Below are 19,989 nucleotides of genomic sequence, written 5' to 3'. Positions count from 1 at the left end.
CAGCCACAGGGAAATAGGGGAGCTAGCCTGCAGACCTCCGTAGAGCGGAAAGGCTGTTGGGCACATAGATGTATAGGTTGTAACCTAAACAGCTGGTGGGACACTTGATTGCGATCAATGGTCCCATCTGTGGCATGATCTTAACCGTGGTCCTTGATCATCTGCTCCAGCCACAAGTTTTTCTGTGTCTTCTCCTCTGAGGACACTAAAAGAAACTGGATATTGTAGGAGGAGGCAGGGGATGAAGCCCAGAGCAGGAGGAGGAGCCAAAGGTTAACAAGTTAGTGTCCATCTCCAGCTGCAGGATCTTCATCCCCATGGTGCCTGTGTCCCCCAATTAGGCAAGAGAAATACTATTATATATTAATACATCCAGCATGCGATACATCCGCTGTTGGCTCATAGAAATCCTGCAGCCAATGGAAAAGCTTTGCACTGGTTGGTAGTTATCCTGTTTTGTGACAAGGAAAGCTCTCTATTCATATATATATCAAAGGGGTTGTTAACCTTTGAGATAACTTTTAGTATGATGTAGAGAGTAAAATCCTGAGACAATTTGGCAACTGGTTTTCATTTTTTATTATTTAAGGTTTTTGAGATATTTAGCTTTTTATTCAGCAGCTCTTCAATTTGCAATTTAAGCAATTTGGTAGCTAGGGCCCTAATTACCCTAGAAACCATGCATTGATTTGAATAAGAGACTGGGATATGAATAGAAGCCTCAAAAGAAAGATGAGTAATAGAAATTAGTAGGGATGCGCTGAATCCACTATTTTGGATTCAGCCGAACCCCCAAATCCTTCGTGAACGATTCAGCCGAATAACAAACCTGGATTCGTGGAAAAATTTTTTACTTCCTTGTTTTGTGACAAAAAGTCACTCGATTTCCCTCCCCGCCCCTTATGTGCATATGCAAATTAGGATTCGGATCGGCCGGGCAGAAGTATTCGACCAAATCCGAATCGTGCTGAAAAAGGCCGAATCCTGGATTCAGGGCATCCCTAAAAATTAGCAATAACTACATTTATAGCCTTACAGAGCATTTGCTTTTTAGAAGGGGTCAGCGACGCCCAATTGAAAGCTGCAAAGAGTCAGAAGAAAAAGCCAAATAACTATAAATAATAAACGTTGAAACGTTGCTCAGAATTAGCCATTCTAGAACATACTAAAAGTTACCTTAAAGGCATTCTCCTGGGTTAGCTTTCAGTGTGCTTCATGTGCGTCAGGTTGGGTGCGATGATCTGTGTGCATGCTAACTTTGTCCTCACCTGTAGTTGCAGGGATGCATGTGTGAGGTGCTGGGGAAGGGACGGTCAACAAAGTGATCAATTATAATCCCCATGATGGGCTGGGTCCACTCATACTGCCTGCAATGCAACAAACACATTATTTAGCTAATGGGCCTAGCTGTGCTGCCCCCCACCGGTACCCATGTGCTGGTCCATGATAGTTAAGGTTTTTAGCTTGCTATGTGCATGGGAACATCCTGGGTGACGTGTTTTGGCTGCTATAACTTGGTGTGATGGTCTTGGTGCAGAGGTCAGTAGTGATAGCTCCCTTTCCCTAAACAGCAGGGATATCCAATCTGTGGGGGGTAATTAATCAACACTGGGCAAATTTGCGCATGGACAGTAATCCATGGCAACAAATCAAATTGCTGCATTCCTTGTTTTACTTGCAGCTGGTATCTTTACATGTTGCTAAACTGCACTTCTCATGTCCTGGGTTCTGTAGCTTAGCAACACCTGGAGAAGCACAGTTTGGCTACCTCTGGGTTAATAAAAGATGACTATTAGTTGGTTCGGCCTTACCTGGTTGACATGAAAGCCAGGTTGGTTCTGTAGGCACAAGTAAGCGTGAGCGTGCCAATTGGGGTTCCAACAGTTCCAACTCGTACAGCCTGGAAACCTAACAGAAGACAAGAACCAAGTAAGAAAACAAAAACAAAGGGACACTAAGGGGCAGATTTGAAAATTCTCATTTGAAATTCCAATTTTTTAATGGTCAAAACTGTCAAATTCTGTCAAAAACAGGGAGTTATTCAAATTCGATTTGAGTTTTTAAAAAAATTCGATTTCAATTTTCGAGATTTATCATACTCTGGCCTTTTAAGAACTCAAATTCGACTATTCACAACCTAAAATCTGCCGAATTGCTGTTTAAGTCAATGGGAGAGGTCCAGGGATCAATTAGGAGTTGTTTGCAGCCTTCCCGACATTGGAGTTTTTTTTCAGGGGGAAAAACTCGAATTGAGTTTTTAAAATTCAAATCTAATTAGATTTGAGTTATCGGGTCGATTCCATTCATCTGAGTTTAAAAAATTAGATTTTTTAAAATAAATTTCGATTGAATTTATGGGAGTTTAGGGGAGTTTTAAAAAGCACACATCAATTCGAAATTAGCTCTAAAGCTGCACTTATTTCTAAATGTTTCTTTTTATTTGAATGAATGCAAATTTCATTCGAGAGAATTTATGAGCTACAATTTAGGGAAGTGAAATACGGAGCATCAGTGTGCAGACACCCAGCCAACATAATACATACAAAACAAACTGGGGAGTGCACACAGGATCTGCAACACACCCCTACTAGCGTGTGTATGTATATATATATATATATATATATATATATATATATATATATATATATATATATATATATATATATATATATATATATATATATATATATATATATATATATATATATATATATATATATATATATAGATAGACATTCTCACAACAGAGCAGCATGCAGTAAAAAACGATTTTATGGAAAATCATTTATAATTATTATAATGTGAATGTAAAATTGATGAGGGTGATATTCAAAATTTTGCATTGTACCTTCATTATTTATTTTGTTTTTATTCCAAGATATTAAGGGATACATGTACTGTTAATATGAACAAATTGTGTTACAACAGCACCACCTGCTGGTCAGTTTCCCACCAGTCTGAAAACCAAGTAGTCAAGGAAGTTGTCAGGAGAAAGAAAGAGGCATCTCTGATGTTCTTCTGCTTAGAAAAGGTTTGAGAAAGGTTTTTTATTTTTTTTCCTAAGCAGAAGAACATCAAAGCAGCCTCTTTCTTTCTCCTGACAACTTCCTTGACTACTTGGTGGTCAGAATGGTCGGAAACTGACAGCAGGTGACCCTGTGGTAACAAAATGTGTTCATATTAACAATACATGTATCCCTTAATATCTTTGAATAAAAACAAAATAAATAAAGAATGTACATTGCAACATTTTTAAGAATAGCACTGTCATTTAATTTTACATTCACTTATTTTAAAGGTTTACTTATCCTTTAAATAAACAGATGGCATATGGGGGATGCTGCAGGGATTATGTAGTAAAAAGTCAGTGTCTAGTAAACAACAACATCAGTTATAATAACTGGCCCAGTGTTATTAAAATAATGAGAGCCAACACATGAATAAGTTTAGCAGATATACAGAATTCATACAACTCCACTTAACACATCCTACCTTCTTTAAGTCCAAGGAGTTGAACATCTCCAAAGTAAATCCTAAAGAAGGGAAGGATGAATGCTGAAAAGGCTAATTATGGAAGTGCAAAGGCATATGCAAAGGAAACTCGTCAATCTGTTGGTTGCAATATAAACCATAACCAAGCTACATACTTTTAATATAGGTAAGCTATGTCTTAAAGGGGTTGTTCACTTTTGAGAACTTTTAGTATCATGTAGAGAGGAAAATTCTGAGACAATTTGCAATTTGTTTTCATTTTTTATCATTTAAGGTTTTTAGGTGGCCATACACGGATAGATCCGCTCGTTTGGCGATGTCGCCAAACGAGCGGATCTCCCTCCGATATGCCCACCTTGAGGTGGGCAATATCGGGCTGATCCGATCGTGGGCCCTAGGGCCCAACGATCGGATCCTAGCGTTCGCCAAACGGCGGTCGGATCGCGGGACCGCATCAACGAACAGATGCGGCCGCGATCCGACGGGATTTTTAATCCCATCCGATCGAGATCTGGCCGACTTTCGGCCAGATCTCGATCGGGGAAGCCCGTCGGGGGCCCCCATACACGGGCCAATAAGCTGCCGACACAGTCTGTCGGCAGCTTTTATCGGCCCGTGTATGGCCACCTTTTGAGTTATTTAGCTTTTTATCCAGCAGCTCTTAAACTACTTGGCCATACTGGATGGATGAACTCAGGGCTGAAATGATTGTATCAGCCTAATTTGGCTCCCCACGTGGGTTGCCAATTCAACCACGCTAAATGAAGAGATCTTTTAGTGTATGGCCAGCTTTAGTGTTGGTAGTGTTTTTAGCATGGAGCAGAACAGCCTCAGAGGTGGAGCAATGGCTGTAAAACAGTGCACAAAGAAGCCCAAGATTATGGCTTTACTGACCAAATTGCCCAGCCGGAGGTCATTTAGCTTTTGAGGAAATAAATCTACGAGCTTACACCAAGGGGCAGATTTATCAAGGGTCGAAGTGAAAATTCTAAGTAAAGAAATTCAAATTTCGAGCTATTTTTGTGGACTATCGAATAGGCCAAAATTCGATACGAATTTGAAAAAAAAATGTACTATTCGTGTCGAAATTTATCAAGTACTTTAAAACCTCCTAGAAACCATTTGGAGTTATTTGGTGGACTTTGAAAAATCTAAGTTTTTTGGGGCAAATCCTTCAATTCTAATTTGATCGAATGCGCTAAAACTTCGATTCGAATACAGCCTACTCACCCGAATTTACTTCAATTTTTTTTTTATATATAAATTTCGCTTGGTCTTTGGAATTTCGAAGTTATGGTTCAAAAAAAAAACTTTGAATTTACTTTGAACTTTGAAATTACTTTGAAATTCGACCCTTGATAAATCTGCCCCCAAGAGTATGCAGTGCCCTAGATTCTACTGCTCGCAATGATGGCCCAGGATACCCACTCAAACCACTAGTATACCTGTCCAAATTACCCACTGGTTTGCAGAAATGACCAAGCACTCTTTTGTTACCTGTACAGAATGACATATTCATGTCCTTGCTTTCTGGAGAGTCTGTAAGCTGGGGTCACTCTGGTGACAGCAAGTAATGACTTTAACAGCAGCGACAATCTGTTATATACAGTATAAGAGACCTTAATGTCCTGGTCACACCTACAACAGCAGAAGTAAAGTGTTAATTCCAAAGCAGACAGGTAGAGCGCAGCCTGCAGCAATTCACACAACCAACCGAGTACTAATTACACAAGTGCTATTATTGTATGTGCCAAGTACAGCCAGTCCTGGGACTGAACAACAGATGATGTCTCTAATTTATTGTGAAATAAAAAAAAAAAAAAGATATTGTCTTACGAACTTCAACTTAAAGGGAAAGTTCAGGAAAAGGAAAAGTTTTCTTTAAAAAAGAAAAACACCAACCGTAGTCAAATTTAATAATAAATTACTAATTCATAATTTGCACCTTTTTCTGATAGTGGAGCCATAGCAAATAAATTTACACACAAGGCATCCAAAAAGTGAGCAGGACATGCAATACAGCTGGCAGTAACGTAACTAGAGGGGGGCGGGCCCTGGCGCGGGACGTGCATCTGGGTCCCCAGCCCCCCTCTGTACGCCCGGAATTACTGAAGAAGTCAGTGGCGCGCAAGCTGCCGGGGGTCCCTGAGGGGGTGCGGGCCCTGGCCCAATCACACCCCCTGCTCCCCCGGTAGTTACGCCACTGACAGCTGGTTTTGGCAAAGCAATGGGAATGACTGCTATGGAGAAATGATTATGCAAAACATTGCTAAGGGATGGTCAACCTTAGCAACAAGAAATGATGGAAACACCAAAAAGCTAAAAAAAAAACAGCAATGCATATGCTGCTGTAAACAATGAGAAATAGTTTTGTTTTTTAAGTTTGAACTTGCCCTTTAATTCTTTTTTTTATGTTACAGCATTTATTACCCAAAGCTCTTGCATACATAAATAATTAATGACAAGCAGCTATTTTCAGACAAGACAGGCTGATTTAAACTCCCTCTGCCCATCCCCTTTGGCACTTACTTTTCATTCATTTCCAGACACCAGACTTCCAGCTCCATGGAATCGCCCTGCAAAAGAATGTTGAAGAGAAAATCCAGATATATTTATTCTATATACACAGAAGATTTCATGGGAGGGAAAATAATCAGGGTATTCCACTAATTTTCTGGGCACAATGCAACCTGCTCCATTTTGATTCAGATTCATGCAGAATACATGCTTACCTGATCACGGTGCCACTTATTGAAATATAGTATAGTAAGCAATGGGTGATGTCACTACTGGTTTTGCCTTAGCCCCAATTAAGTAAATCCACTTTTCTCCCAACGCCAACTACTTGTACAGATACTGAACTCTTTTTTTTTTTTTTACTGCCTTTTACAGTAATGTTCTCACTCCCAATGGTCATGCAGAGGAAAAGGACTTGGTCTGCAGCAGGTTGTCGGTCCCATTGTGCTGAACTATGAAGCAGGCTGTAACAGCTTAATGACCTATTAGGGACTCATCAGACTGCTTTATAATGTTAAACTTGGTTCATAAAGATCAATATAACAGAAACACATTGAGCCCTTTCCCCTGGCTTAAATCACCACCCTATTACTGACCTTGGGAAGGAAAGAGCCCACAAGCACATAAAAGAATCTGGCTTTTAAAGGGATTCTGTTACAATTTTTATGTCTAAATTACACTGTTTACACTGCAAATAATTCACTCTACCATGTAAAATTTCATTCCTGAACCTGCAAGTGTATTTTGTTAGTTGTAATATTGGTGTGTAGGCTCCATCTCAGGTCATTTTGCCTGTTCATGTGCTTTCAGAAAGAGCCAGCACTTGGAACTGCTTTCTGGCAGGCTGTTGTTTCTCCTACTCAATGAAACTGAATGTGTCGCAGTGGGACCTGGATTTTACTATTGAGTGCTGTTCTTAGATCTACCAGAGAGCTGTTATCTTGTGTCAGGGAGCTGCTATCTGGTTACCTTCCCATTGTTCTGTTGTTGGGGAGGGGGTGATATAACTCCAACTTGCAGTAAAGCAGTAAAGAGTGACTGAAGTTTATCAGAGCACAAATCACATGACTGGGGCAGCTGGGAAACTAACAATATGTCTAGCCCCATGTCAGATTTAAAGATTAAATATAAGAAAAAACAGTTTTTGCCATTTTGAGAAAAGGACCACTGGTTGGAAAGTGGCCATACCTCGGATGTCTTCAGTGATATCTCCACACACATGGAACGTCCCACAGCAGGCAGCTGCCCTGACAGAGCTTTCTTTGCTTCATGGGTCACCTCTGGGATATCCTTGATTGCCAAGTTAAACTATAAAAACCAAAATGATAACATGTAAAGCAGAATCAATGCAAGGTAGGCAGCTGGGCCCCATATCTCACCTTTAAAGAAAAAAAATAAAAATTATATATATATATATATATATATATATATATATATATATATATATATATATATATATATATATATATATATATATATATATATATATATATATATATATATATATATATATATATATATATATACATACATATATACATATATACATATATATATATATATATACACATACATATATATATATATATACACACACACACACACACACACACATCTATATAATATGAGAGCTCAAATTCTAGTTCTTGAGCAAGTCATTTGCCTTCAACAATTTACTTATCATAGAGAAAACCAAGAAAGGCCACTTGCCCCCATGAAGTTTAGTAAGATCTTACATATTAAATGAAAAAGCTTACCCAGTCTGATCCCGTAGGAGATGAGGAGGAGCGGGTGCAGATCTTATCTCCGAGTCGAGCTTGTACAATCACCTGCACACTCTGGGGAATTAATTATGGAGACAGTAAACACAAAACAAGTAAGTTTGCTTGGAGAGATCCCTTCTGTATTACACATAATAAGCTCCTTGTTGATGGCTGCCATACACAGAGAATATCAATCCTAGGCTGTCACATATATTTTTTGTTGCCAGCAAAGAAAACAGCAGTACGGACCACTACCAGCCTGTGTGTGACTGCACATGGATTTTGGGCAGAAAACGCTGTGTGTTGCAGTAGCTGCTTTATCAATGTTCTTTTTAACTGGAATTACCTAAAACTGTCAAGACGATTATCCCTGTCCTTGCACTATGTAGTTTTACTGGTATGACTTTTTTGGATGTTTACCAAATTCAGTGTTTATCAGCCACCTGGCCTGACTACTATCTGATAATATACTGGACATGTCTACTTGTCTGCTGCTTGATGTAACCACTGGCCTGTTTCACCATAAGTCATAATGACAAAGGTTGGTAGAAGCAGGTCACGTGATTCAGAAAAAGCACAGAAGTCAGTGAAAAAATACAGAGAAAAGGGGCTATGGAGAGGACAGAAAAAGAGGATTGGCAAAATTAGGATTAAGGTCCCCATAGACGCATAGATTTTTCTTTGGTGAACGACCGATTTTAGTGCAATCCAACAAATTATCGTGAGGTTAGTGGGAATCGAACAATCGTGCATCTAATGATTTTTTGTCCGACATCTGTCAGAAATTGATCCGCCGGGTTAAAAATTTTCATCAGGCATAGTGAAATCTATCTATGTTTGCAGGGCCAAGCAGGCAGCTACCATCAGTTTTCCTGGCTTCAACTAGACAACATCGCTTGAAATGGGCTTTTTAGTTGATTGACAAATCGTACAATTAAACGATCGTTTCAAGATAAGCTTGGTCTAAGTATAACAAAAAGATCTTTTAAAAATCTTTACATCTATGGCCAGATTTAGGGAATGGATGATAGATATTGAATGGGATTAGGGAAATGATGGAAGATGGGGATTGGGTTAGGGAATCGGGTAAAGATGGAGAGATAAAAGGTGGCTGTGCTGAACGACAATGAGTTGAGGATCAAGTAAATGATGGGGAGGTTTAATAAAAAGTAAAAATATAAAGAAGTGGAGAGAATATGGAAGGAGGGGATGAAAATCTGGAGCCAGAGGGAACAATCATTTTATTATTATTTATTATTATTATTAACATGTATTTATATAGCGCCAACATATTGCGTATAAAGGAAAGGAAAAAAATGACCACAAGTATAGAATAAGGGAGATGAGAAAAAGAAAAGGTTGAAATGATTCATAATTTGGAGTGAAAGGGTTTGGATCAGGAAAAGAAAGAACATACTGGGTCTTGGAGAGAAAAAAAGGAAAGGTGAATAAGAAACAATGAAAGGTGAAATGGGCTTTTAAATGGTAATTTGTACAATTCTTATATAAAAAATGTTTCAGAAACTCAGACGTCACTGCAAACGTTATTTCTGTACCTTTAGCGCAAAGAATTTGACAAACTTGTCCAAGTCCTTCCGGTCCTGGGGACTAAGGTCAGTATCCATCGTGTCTGTATACCTAGAGAGAAGTAACAGTGGATATCAGCTAAAATGCAGTATTATGGTTTATTGAAGCAATACAGGTGATCCAGTGCTAAGTATACCGCAGCTGTGACTTAAATTACGATTGAGCATTTCTGCTTTGTCTTCCACTTTAACACTTTTCCTTCTGTAACTCAATAATCTGGACCCTAGAAGTCCAACCTGGAATCTGAAAGTGCTTTTCACAGCTAAAGAGTGTCCCACTGGGTGGCAGACTGTTCTTCGAGGTAAATACACAGAGAAGTGGAAGCACTAGGTATAGCTAAGTAGAAAGTGCATGCCAAAGCTTTAAAGGACATTTAAAATGTTTCATAAGAAGTTGAACAGACACACTGGGATTACAGCAACTCATTAAATCAGCTATGGCCTTGAGCCATGTTCCTGAGAGCAGCACTAACAGGAAGGCAGCACACTGGGACCAATAGGAACACAGCAGCCTCCAGGCGCATCCCTCTCTTCCTCGCTGGTGCCTCATGCCAAACTCAGCGTTTTGGTGGCATCCGTACCAAGCTCAGCACTTTCAGCAGCTATATCTCTGAGGTGCACGGCAGCCTAAATATAACGTTAAGTATTTGAAGTTAAGCAATGAATCCCAGAAGTACTTAGCACAAATGCATTCATCCTTCATTAAAGCAAAAGCAGCAGTTTTACCTCCTTAAAAATTTAGCACATGCAAAGCACGGCCACAAACTACTCATTTCGGAATGTTCATTCTGCTGCCATTTCTGGACTTGTCTGCTGTATCAAAATAAATGAAGCAAGGCCTTCATCTGACACTTGATCTTGTCACTGACCCATACACTCAATGTTTTGGTCATTTATACCCAAGTAGGAAGTTACCCAACTAAACTTTTGTTTTACTTTAGGGGTAAAGTAACTAATGCAAATACTTTTTGATCACTGTTAGTCCTGTGTGGAACCAATTTTTGAAACCCGGACTGGACCCAAACCCGCATATTTACCCTCTTGGATCCACTATCCGACCTGGCCCGCAACTGCCTTATCTGCAACCCGATCCGCAACCCGTCGACCACCATTAAACAGGAAGTGCTGTTGCTGCAAGCCAGAAGAGACATCATCATAAGTTGCAGCAAACAGAAAAAAGTTTTGTTAAATTTTAAAAGGAGTAAAATACAGACAATATAACATAAAATAAGAAATATAGAGAAGACCCGTAATCCGACCCACAAATCAACCTGCACCGGAAAATCCTACCCTTATCCCGCAAGGTACACACTTTTTTTTTTGCGGGCAACCTGCAGGTACCGAACCGACTGCAGGACATTTATCACTGTAGAGTCATGAGATAGTCTAGTCAGATGTAGGCTCTAAGCACGAGTAGTGATGTGCAGGCCGACCCGATACCCGCGGGACGGGCGGGTTCGGGTCGACCTCGGAGTGCTCTTCTCCTGCTCTCCCCGCCCGCCACCTTCAAATGGTGGCACCCAACTTCCGGGTTCCTGTTTTATACTCTCGCGTCTGCTCGCCCTGCCCCTTTTGTGATGTCATTGTGACGTCATCGGCAGGGCGGCGTGGGTCTATAAAAGGACCCCTGGAAGCGGGTGCGGGTTGGTGCAGGGCGGGTTAGGTTCAGGTGCGGGTCAGGGAAACCCTGACCCGCGCACATCACTATCTCCTAGTGATGCACCGAATTCACTATTTTGGACTCGGCCGAACCCTCGAATCCTTCGCAAAATACAGAACCGAATCCTAATTTGTATATACAAATTAGGGTTGGAGGGGAAAATATATGCAAATTAGAATTGGGTTTGGCCGGGCAGAAGAATTCAGCCGAATCCTGCTGAAAAAGACCGAATCCTGCCCGAATTTGGTGCATCCCTACTCCTAGGTATGAGCATGTTCTTGGATCAAGCATGTTCTATTCAGGAGAAAGCTGTAGGTAGGAGAATAGTCAAGAAAATACTGTAAGCATGAGTATGAACAATCATGTTCAAGAAGAAGAGTGTTGGCATGGCAAGGCTCTATTGGACAAGGTTTGTGAATGCTCTGGGCATGAATTTATCGTTTGGGCATAAGAAGGCTCTTATCAGAGGTCGAGATTCTCTAGCATGAGCATGAGAAAACTCTTGAGATAAGGTTTGAGCATGTTCTGGGCGAAAGAAAGCTCTCCAAACATATGACGAAAAGTTTTATGCACAAGAATGCTTTGGGTAAGCGAAAGCCCAAGTCAGCTCTATATGGTCTTGGTGTGAACAAAGGGTCTGGCAACAAGCAGGCTCTAGTGAGAAAAGGGAAAATGTCTATGGTAGGTTCTACACAAGAAAGGGAGCAATAAAGCAATTTACTATTATACTTATATACAGGGTTGGACTGAAGATTGGGGGCTTCAAATTTCTGGGGGCCCCCCTTGCACATGCCTCTTGTTTTTTTGGGGGGCTGGCAGATTGGGGGAGGGGGTCTGGCCGACCTTGCTTTTATTTATATATATTTATATATATATATATATATATATATATATATATATATATATATATATATATATATATATATATATATATATATATATATATATATATATATATATATAATGGTTTACAAAATTGGACATTTCCCCTTTAAATCGTGCACTGACTTAGCATATGCATGTTACTGCTACCCTAAGTGGTTAATAGTCACTGGATACAGTTCTGGCTGTTTAGACCTGCCCTGTGCCCTAGAGGGGAGCAGCGGTGCCAATGATCTCTTTTGGACCAAAACGGCTTCTCTGAGCTGCCTCTTCTATTTCAAAGGTTGGATGGGGACAAGAGAATTATGATCGTGGGCTGAGTGTTCACATAAGGTCAGAATCCCTCTCTATCTTGTTGCACAGGCTAAAACATTAACCCCTTTTTGGCTCTTTCAATTCACATATAGGGCTAAAGGGTACATTGCTGCAATTAAAAAGAGTAAACTTTAAAATAAATTCATATTTAAATATTAACACAAAACCAACCTTCAGTCATATGTTTTCCCTGTGTTGGTGGGGAGAACAGGCAGGTAAATGGGCTTCAGTTAAAACTGACCCAAGTGTGTGTAAATGTGACATGGGACTTAGATTGTAAACTCCTCTGGGGCAGGGGCTGGTGAATAATCTCTGTAAAGCTTTGCATAGCTTAAAAACAATAATACACTTATTGTATAATACCCTTTAATTCTAATACCAAAACTACAAAATGTATTACAAGTTAAAATAATTGATGCAGTAGCTCTATCTTTATTACTAACAATATTCATGTAGCCCTGAACTGCACTGCCACTGACAGCAGGAAAATGAAATTGGTCTGACCGCTGGAAGCGCTGTGGTAAAAAGAAAGGATTTTGACAGGGGGAGCAATGAGGAAGACACAGTCCTGCAAGTGAGAAGGATGAAGGAATACTGACAATGGGAGTATAGTGAGGGGAAAGTAGTGAAAAATCTTGCCAGATGGAGTAAGGTGGATGGAAGAAAGGATCCTACCAGTGTGAAAGAAATGGAGGGGGCGAATCAAACCATTGTGCCAGTGGGAGCATGATGGGGGGGGGTGAAGGATCCTGCCAGTGGGAGCACAATGGGGGGTGAAGGATTCTGCCAGTGGGAGTATGATGGGGGGGGTGAAGGATCCTGCCAGTGGGAGCACGATGGGGGGGTGAAGGATCCTGCCAGTGGGAGCACGATGGGGGGGGGTGAAGGATCCTGCAAGTGGGAGCATGATGGGGGGTGAAGGATCCTGCCAGTGGGAGCATGATGGGGGGTGAAGGATCCTGCCAGTGGGAGCATGATGGGGGGTGAAGGATCCTGCCAGTGGGAGCATGATGGGGGGGTGAAGGATCCTGCCAGGGGCAGTACAATGGGGGGTGAAGGATCCTGCCAGTGGGAGCACGATGGGGGGGGGGGTGAAGGATCCTGCCAGTGGGAGCATGATGGGGGGTGAAGAATCCTGCCAGTGGAAGAATGGTGGTGTGCTTGCTAATAAAAGGGTACTTGTAATTAGGAGAAACTAAGGAATTCTGCTGTTGGGAAGGACAAGGGTGTTTTGCCACTAGGTGGAATGATGAAGTCCTGCTAGAAGATGTAAGGTAGGAGGAATGAAGGGCTCCTGTTTGTAGTAGCATGGTGGTAGAAATTATGGCGTTGAGTGGGAGCAAGATGGGCAAGTGAGATGCAGAGATGATGGGTCTCCATGAGGATAAGTATGGCAGGTGGCATAAAAAAGGCTCTACCAACCGTAATGTATAATGCGAGATAGGATTGAGTCCATCCAGTAGGACTGATCAGTTATAATGTATATGGGACAAAAGACCTTGCCAATAGGAGTAAGCTGTATATACTCTTTCCAGGAGTACTTCAAGCAGGTCACTGCCATAAACAACACTGCCAACCAACCAGTTCATGAGCAGGTGTTGCCAACCTCTCACAATAAAGCTGTAAAATAAAGGTGCCGAACCACACACAAATAATTTTTTATTCAATGTGCATTGTAAATAATACATATCAGGACACTTATTTTATTCTGAAGGAAAAGACTTTCAGCACACTTGGTCCTTATGAAAACCCAGAATTAGGCAGCACTTTAAAGGACCAGTAACGTCAAATTTTTTTTTTACAAAATTCGTTAGTATACATCGAAATATAAACACCAACACACTTTAAAATTTTAAATTGCAAAGCCTTTATTAAAAAATAACTTACTGAAACTCCACTTCCTGTCCTCTTCAGAAACGGCGATACGGCGACCATCCTTCCTGCAGCAGTTGATTTCTTCTCCCTGGCTATCTCTCCTGGCCACTCTATGTCTGCCGCGCTCTGCCAGCAAGATTGACAGCCAGCTTCTTCTTCTCCAGTCACTTCTTGATGCAGCCGTACTGGTCCTGGTGGTGATCATCTACGGGGCTTGCACAAAACCGGCGTGCGCTGGACTTCTCCCTGCACACTCGGTGTGCTGCTGCTGCGGACTCTGAGCCCTGCTGCCCCTTTGTTTCCCGTGCACCCTGTGTAATGGAGGTCCCTGCTGACTGGGGGTCTGCGGCGGAGAGCGCTTGTTGTTGCTCCCACCGCCGGGCCTGTCACTCCTGATCGCTGCTCTCATGGATAGTAGCGCCATGGAGAGCCTGTCCCGCAGTGCTGCTGCTTTTGTGTGCTGTCCGTAGCGCTGTCCCAGGCGCTGCCGTCTGAACTGAAGCGCACGCACAGCCTCTTTGTCTGGGAGGCTTCCTACTCAGCTCTAGTTCTTTCTCCGCTGCTGTTACTCTCAATATTGTCCTTCTTCCTGTAACCTCAGTGCTGTCTCTGTTTCTCTCATAACTTTAGCACTGTCGATACTGAGCAGAGCGCACCTGAATAGCGCAGGAAACCCTTTCTTGCATTGGAACTGGGCGCAGCGCTACTTTCCATGAGAGCAGCGATCAGGAGTGACAGGCCCGGCGGTGGGAGCAACAACAAGCGCTCTCCGCCGCAGACCCCCAGTCAGCAGGGACCTCCATTACACAGGGTGCACGGGAAACAAAGGGGCAGCAGGGCTCAGAGTCCGCAGCAGCAGCACACCGAGTGTGCAGGGAGAAGTCCAGCGCACGCCGGTTTTGTGCAAGCCCCGTAGATGATCACCACCAGGACCAGTACGGCTGCATCAAGAAGTGACTGGAGAAGAAGAAGCTGGCTGTCAATCTTGCTGGCAGAGCGCGGCAGACATAGAGTGGCCAGGAGAGATAGCCAGGGAGAAGAAATCAACTGCTGCAGGAAGGATGGTCGCCGTATCGCCGTTTCTGAAGAGGACAGGAAGTGGAGTTTCAGTAAGTTATTTTTTAATAAAGGCTTTGCAATTTAAAATTTTAAAGTGTGTTGGTGTTTATATTTCGATGTATACTAACGAATTTTGTAAAAAAAATTTTTGACGTTACTGGTCCTTTAAAGAGGCTCTCTCTATGGGGCAAATTCACTAAAGGGGGAATTTTCACTTGCGAAGGCTTCGCCATACTTCGTGCCACTTCGCAGGTGTAAATTTGCTACCACTACGCTAATGCACTAAAATTTCGAATTTGCCTGGCAATAGGGAGCAAAAGTAGCATTAGTCTTTTTCCCAACAAATTGTCCTCTACGCCTGTTAGTAAATTGGTGATGTCCCTGCGGATAAGATTGCTGGTGAATTTTCGCTAGCGACAGGCTCTATTATTCCATGCCTTTGGTTGGGGATAATATATTTAGCCAACAGGTTCCCTTTAAAATCACATGACTTTAGACCCCATGACAACAGAAGGTGGCATTTTCTTCTTTTTCACTATTTTGCTTGTGAGTTTTGGCTTTGGAGTTACACTCAGTAGATCTGAACTTTTAAAGTCAAGTCATTTGAAGACTTTGGATTCAATTCAGCAGAGCACTTTGGATTCCCAAAATGAATGCTGGATTCAGTGCATCTCTTCTAACTAGAGAGACAGATATATATTAGGATGAGCAGCAATGTTTTGCTTTCCAAACAGCTCAACCACATTTTTGGCCAAGGGCTGGAGATGACAAAAACAGATAAAATGGGACAGCTGACTCTCCGTTTTCTAGGTCTTGTGACCTACTTCTCCCAGCATTGTAAGCAAGCAAACACTTGTTTGGACAGAAAGAACTTATGGTGCTTCTTACAAAAGTCAGTAGGAAGTCAGGCGACACCACCAGAACATAGATGGACTAAACTTCAGGAAGACATTCCTGTTCCTTAACACGGCAGTGGGCAACAACGGGGTTAATCCCCTCCAGCCTCGCGATGGGACAGGAAATACTAAATAAAAACAGCTCCCGCCCCCTGGCCGCCATCTTTTTTTCTCCTGTCGTCACCCCCAATAGTCCAGACTGGGTACCTCTCCCCTTTCTGAAGTCCTGGGACCGGGGTTGGTTACCTCTTGTGTGTCTCCAGAGAAGCCTTGGCAGGCCTGGGCCATGTGTGCCAACAGCGCCGTAAGTCGCAAACGCCTCCCCAGGCAATGTGCGCGATAAGACGCTGACGTCAGCCTCCAAGATGGCGCTGGCGCTTTTGCGCATGCGCGAACACGCGAACCCGGAAGTAGACGCGGAAGACGCCTGAGGCTTGGCGCTCAAGTTTAAAGGAAGCGCTTTTTCTCCCCTATGGCTGCTGAACTGGTAAGGAGTGTCTGGTGCCAATTGTGCTGTCAGGAGGGTACTGTTGTAAGTATGCCTTTCCCCTGACCATTGCTTAAGCCCATAGGGATCCTTCTGGGACAAGAATTAAATAGTGAAATTTTACAGGTGCTACTGGAGGATCCTTATTTTTGCAATGAGCTGCCGAAGGTCTCACTCGGGCTCAAGGGGGTGAGTGATGTTTGTTGAGAGGTGAACACAACAATAATCGGGGGAGGGGCCCTCAAACACTATTGGATCACAGTAAACATTACTGATATGTATTTTATTTTTATTTAGGAGTCCTCCTAGCAGAGAAGGGAGATGGGTTGGATGAAAGAGACTATAAATCAATCTGTAGCTTCTATGATGACACAAGTCACTGAGAACGTACTGAAAGGTTTAGATCAAAGAGCAGCTTCCATTGCAGGCAGAAGCAGTTCAGGAGTAATTACCCCCTTGAACATAGGGGGGGTGGCTACTTCAGAGATATCTAGCGATACGGAAGGGGAAATTTCAGACAGAGACTCTGTACAGGAGGATGAGTCAGCCTTCAATACTGACATGGTTGAACCACTGATTAAAGCAGTAAGGAAAACCTTGGATCTGGAAGATCAGGAAAAATCTCCGGTAAAGCAAGATAAAATGTTTAAATCATCCTCAAAAAAGAACCACCTCTTCCCAGTGCACGAGGTAATCAAAACTTCCATCCAATCCGAATGGGATAACCCTGATCGGAAGCAAGTTGTTCCTAGGAAAATTAAGAAACTACTCCCCTTTCCAACAGATGTGGCTAAGGTGTGGGAGAACCCTCCTAAGGTGGATGCGGCAATCACCAGAGTGGCCAGGAGGACCACGCTACCAGTGGATGAGGGTGTTTCCCTTAGAGACACCATGGAGAGGCGACAGGATGGAGCCCTTAAGAGGGTTTACGTCGCCAATGGGGCAGCCTGTAAGTCGGCCATAGCAACAACTTCTGTAACAAGGGCTAACAAAATTTGGCTTCAAGAACTTGAAGACGCCATTAAAAGTGGTACAGATAGAGGAAAGTTGGTCGAGTTGCTACAAGATATAAAACTGGCCAACGAGTTTGCGGCCGAAGTCTCTCTAGAATCCATAAAATTGGCAGCTAAATCCATGAGTCTGTCTGTGGTGGCCAGGAGAGGGCTATGGTTAAGACAGTGGCATGCGGATGCCCAATCAAAACATAATTTATGCAGCCTTCCCTTCAAGGGGAACTTGTTGTTTGGTCCAGAACTAGACCAGATTATTTCCAAGGCGTCTGCCGGAAAATCCTCTTTTCTCCCGCAGGATCGCAGGGAAAAAAGAAATCCAGTTAGAAACATCAGAGGAAATTTCAAAGAAGTCAGACAATACAAGCCAAGCAAACCGTTCTCTAGGCCATGGAGACAAGGGCCTAACTATAGAAATCAGTCCTTTCAGTCCAAAGGGGCCAACACTAAGCCCGAGAAACCCAGAGCATGAAGGTGTGGGAGTCCCGTTGCATGTGGGAGGAAGATTAACATCATACAGTGCAATGTGGGCTCGAGTTTGTCCGAACAAGTGGATTATGGACGTGATAGCAGAAGGGTATGGAATAAATCTGCACGGGAATCTTCCCCATCAGTTTGTTTCTTCAGACAAACCAAGGTCGGCAAAGAAGTCCCTCACTTTAAAGTCCATCATCCAAAACTTACTGAAAGAAAAAGTGATATCAAAGGTGCCACAAGAGCAAAGATTTTCAGGAAATTACTCCCACCTTTTCCTCAGACAAAAGCAGAACGGAGAGTTCAGAGCAATCCTCAATCTCAAAACGCTGAACCAACGGTTGGATGTCCCATCCTTCAAGATGGAAACCCTGAGGTCTATCACCCAGTGTGTGGACCCAGACGACTGGCTGGTAAAGCTAGACATAAAGAATGCATATTGGCATATCTCAGTAAAAGAAGCTCACAGGAAATTCCTTCGTTTCAAAGTCTTAAACGATCATTTCCAATACAACGTAATTCCCTTTGGTTTGGCAACAGCCCCAAGGCTGTTTACAAAGATCATGGCACCCATCATAGCTCACCTAAGATTGCAAGGGATCCAGTTGTTTATTTACTTGGACGACATCCTCATCAAAGCAGCTTCGAAGGAGATTCTAGAGGACCATCGAACAAGGGTGTCCGATCTTCTCCAAAGTCTGGGATGGATATTGAACTGGGAGAAAAGCATCTCTTCCCCTGCCCAGCAGATGGAATTCTTGGGAGTAATAATAGACACAAGGAACTTCAATCTCTCCCTTCCAGTAAGGAGAATTCGGGACATCCAAGCATCCATAAGGACCTTCAGAGCCAGGCCAGTACATTCAGCAGTAAACTGCCAGAGATTACTGGGGAAGATCATTTCCACAGTGGACTGCGTGAAGTGGGCTCCCTATCATGTCAGAATCCTACAAAACAACTTCCTATCCAGATGGGATCACAATCACCTTCGGCCCCATCAACAGATTCATTTATCACCATCCACGATCCAGTCATTAAAATGGTGGACAAAAACAACGAATCTAGAACACCCAGTATCTTTGAGCCAACCGACTTGGATAGTGTTAACCACAGATGCAAGCAAATGGGGATGGGGAGCCCACATGCAAGGAGTCGAAACTCAGGGCAAATGGGCTCCAGTGGAAGTTGCAAGGTCTTCCAATTGGAAGGAGCTCAAGGCAATATGGCTAGGACTACTAACTTTCAGAAAACATTGTCGAAACAAGTCAATACTGATAAAATCGGACAACATGACCTCGGTCAGATACTTGAACAAGCAAGGAGGGACAAGATCAAAAAGCTTATTAGACTTGACCATGATTATATTCACATGGGCAGAGAAGAACTTGAAGGATTTGAAGGCAGAGTACATTCCGGGGCTGCAGAATGTACAAGCAGACAGGTTGAGCAGAACAATGTCCACACCCGGAGAATGGGAACTGCACCAATCGGCCTTCAACATGATATCTGCAAGATGGGGCCCATTTTGTCTCGATCTGATGGCATCGAGTGTGAACACGAAACTTCCAAAGTTTGTGTCATGGACAATGGAGCAGAATGCGTGGAAAGTGAACGCATTTTCGATGATATGGAGGTTTCGCAGAGCATACATCTTCCCTCCTTTCTCTCTGATCCCAAGGGTTCTGAGGAAGATAAAGGAGGATCATGCAGAAGTAGTCCTGGTGGCACCTTGGTGGCCAAAGAGATCTTGGTTCTCTCAAATCTGGATTCTATCCAGGGACTCCCCACTCAGTCTCCCTCCCTGGGAGGATCTAATGACACAGGGGGAAATAGTCCACCCACATCCAGACAGGTGGAACTTAACGGCTTGGCTCTTGAAAGGCTGAACCTCTTATCTACAGGGCTCTCTGAAGCCTCCATAACTACCTTGATAGCAGCCAGAAAACCCAACACCCTGCAAAAATACTTCTCCA

General features: G+C 42.7%; 1 protein-coding gene across 12 annotated transcripts in view; it reads right to left on the bottom strand.

Annotated features, from left to right (window-relative positions):
- Positions 1 to 19,989, bottom strand: part of atg13.S (autophagy related 13 S homeolog) — a 40,852-nt gene that overhangs the window by 17,377 nt on the left and 3,486 nt on the right. For 8 of the 12 annotated variants that reach the window (XM_041560961.1, XM_041560959.1, XM_041560958.1 and 5 more), the window contains 9 exons: positions 10,396 to 10,489; positions 9,329 to 9,410; positions 7,767 to 7,847; positions 7,198 to 7,317; positions 6,022 to 6,068; positions 4,990 to 5,130; positions 3,493 to 3,533; positions 1,812 to 1,908; positions 1,269 to 1,367 (listed from right to left, as the gene is read on the bottom strand). In XM_041560961.1, the coding sequence (XP_041416895.1) occupies positions 1,269 to 1,367; positions 1,812 to 1,908; positions 3,493 to 3,533; positions 4,990 to 5,130; positions 6,022 to 6,068; positions 7,198 to 7,317; positions 7,767 to 7,847; positions 9,329 to 9,397 (695 nt within the window). In that variant the 5' untranslated portion in view covers positions 9,398 to 9,410; positions 10,396 to 10,489. The remainder of the gene's footprint in view (positions 1 to 1,268; positions 1,368 to 1,811; positions 1,909 to 3,492; positions 3,534 to 4,989; positions 5,131 to 6,021; positions 6,069 to 7,197; positions 7,318 to 7,766; positions 7,848 to 9,328; positions 9,411 to 10,395; positions 10,490 to 19,989) is intronic. The other 4 variants (XM_041560962.1, XM_018260233.2, XM_041560963.1 and 1 more) reach the window with 2 other exon arrangements.

Source organism: Xenopus laevis, chromosome 4S (assembly GCF_017654675.1).
Source record: "Xenopus laevis strain J_2021 chromosome 4S, Xenopus_laevis_v10.1, whole genome shotgun sequence".
In the NCBI taxonomy this organism is placed as follows: domain Eukaryota; kingdom Metazoa; phylum Chordata; class Amphibia; order Anura; family Pipidae; genus Xenopus; species Xenopus laevis.
Note: the sequence above shows the minus strand (reverse complement) of the source record. Positions and strands in the feature narration are given on the sequence as shown.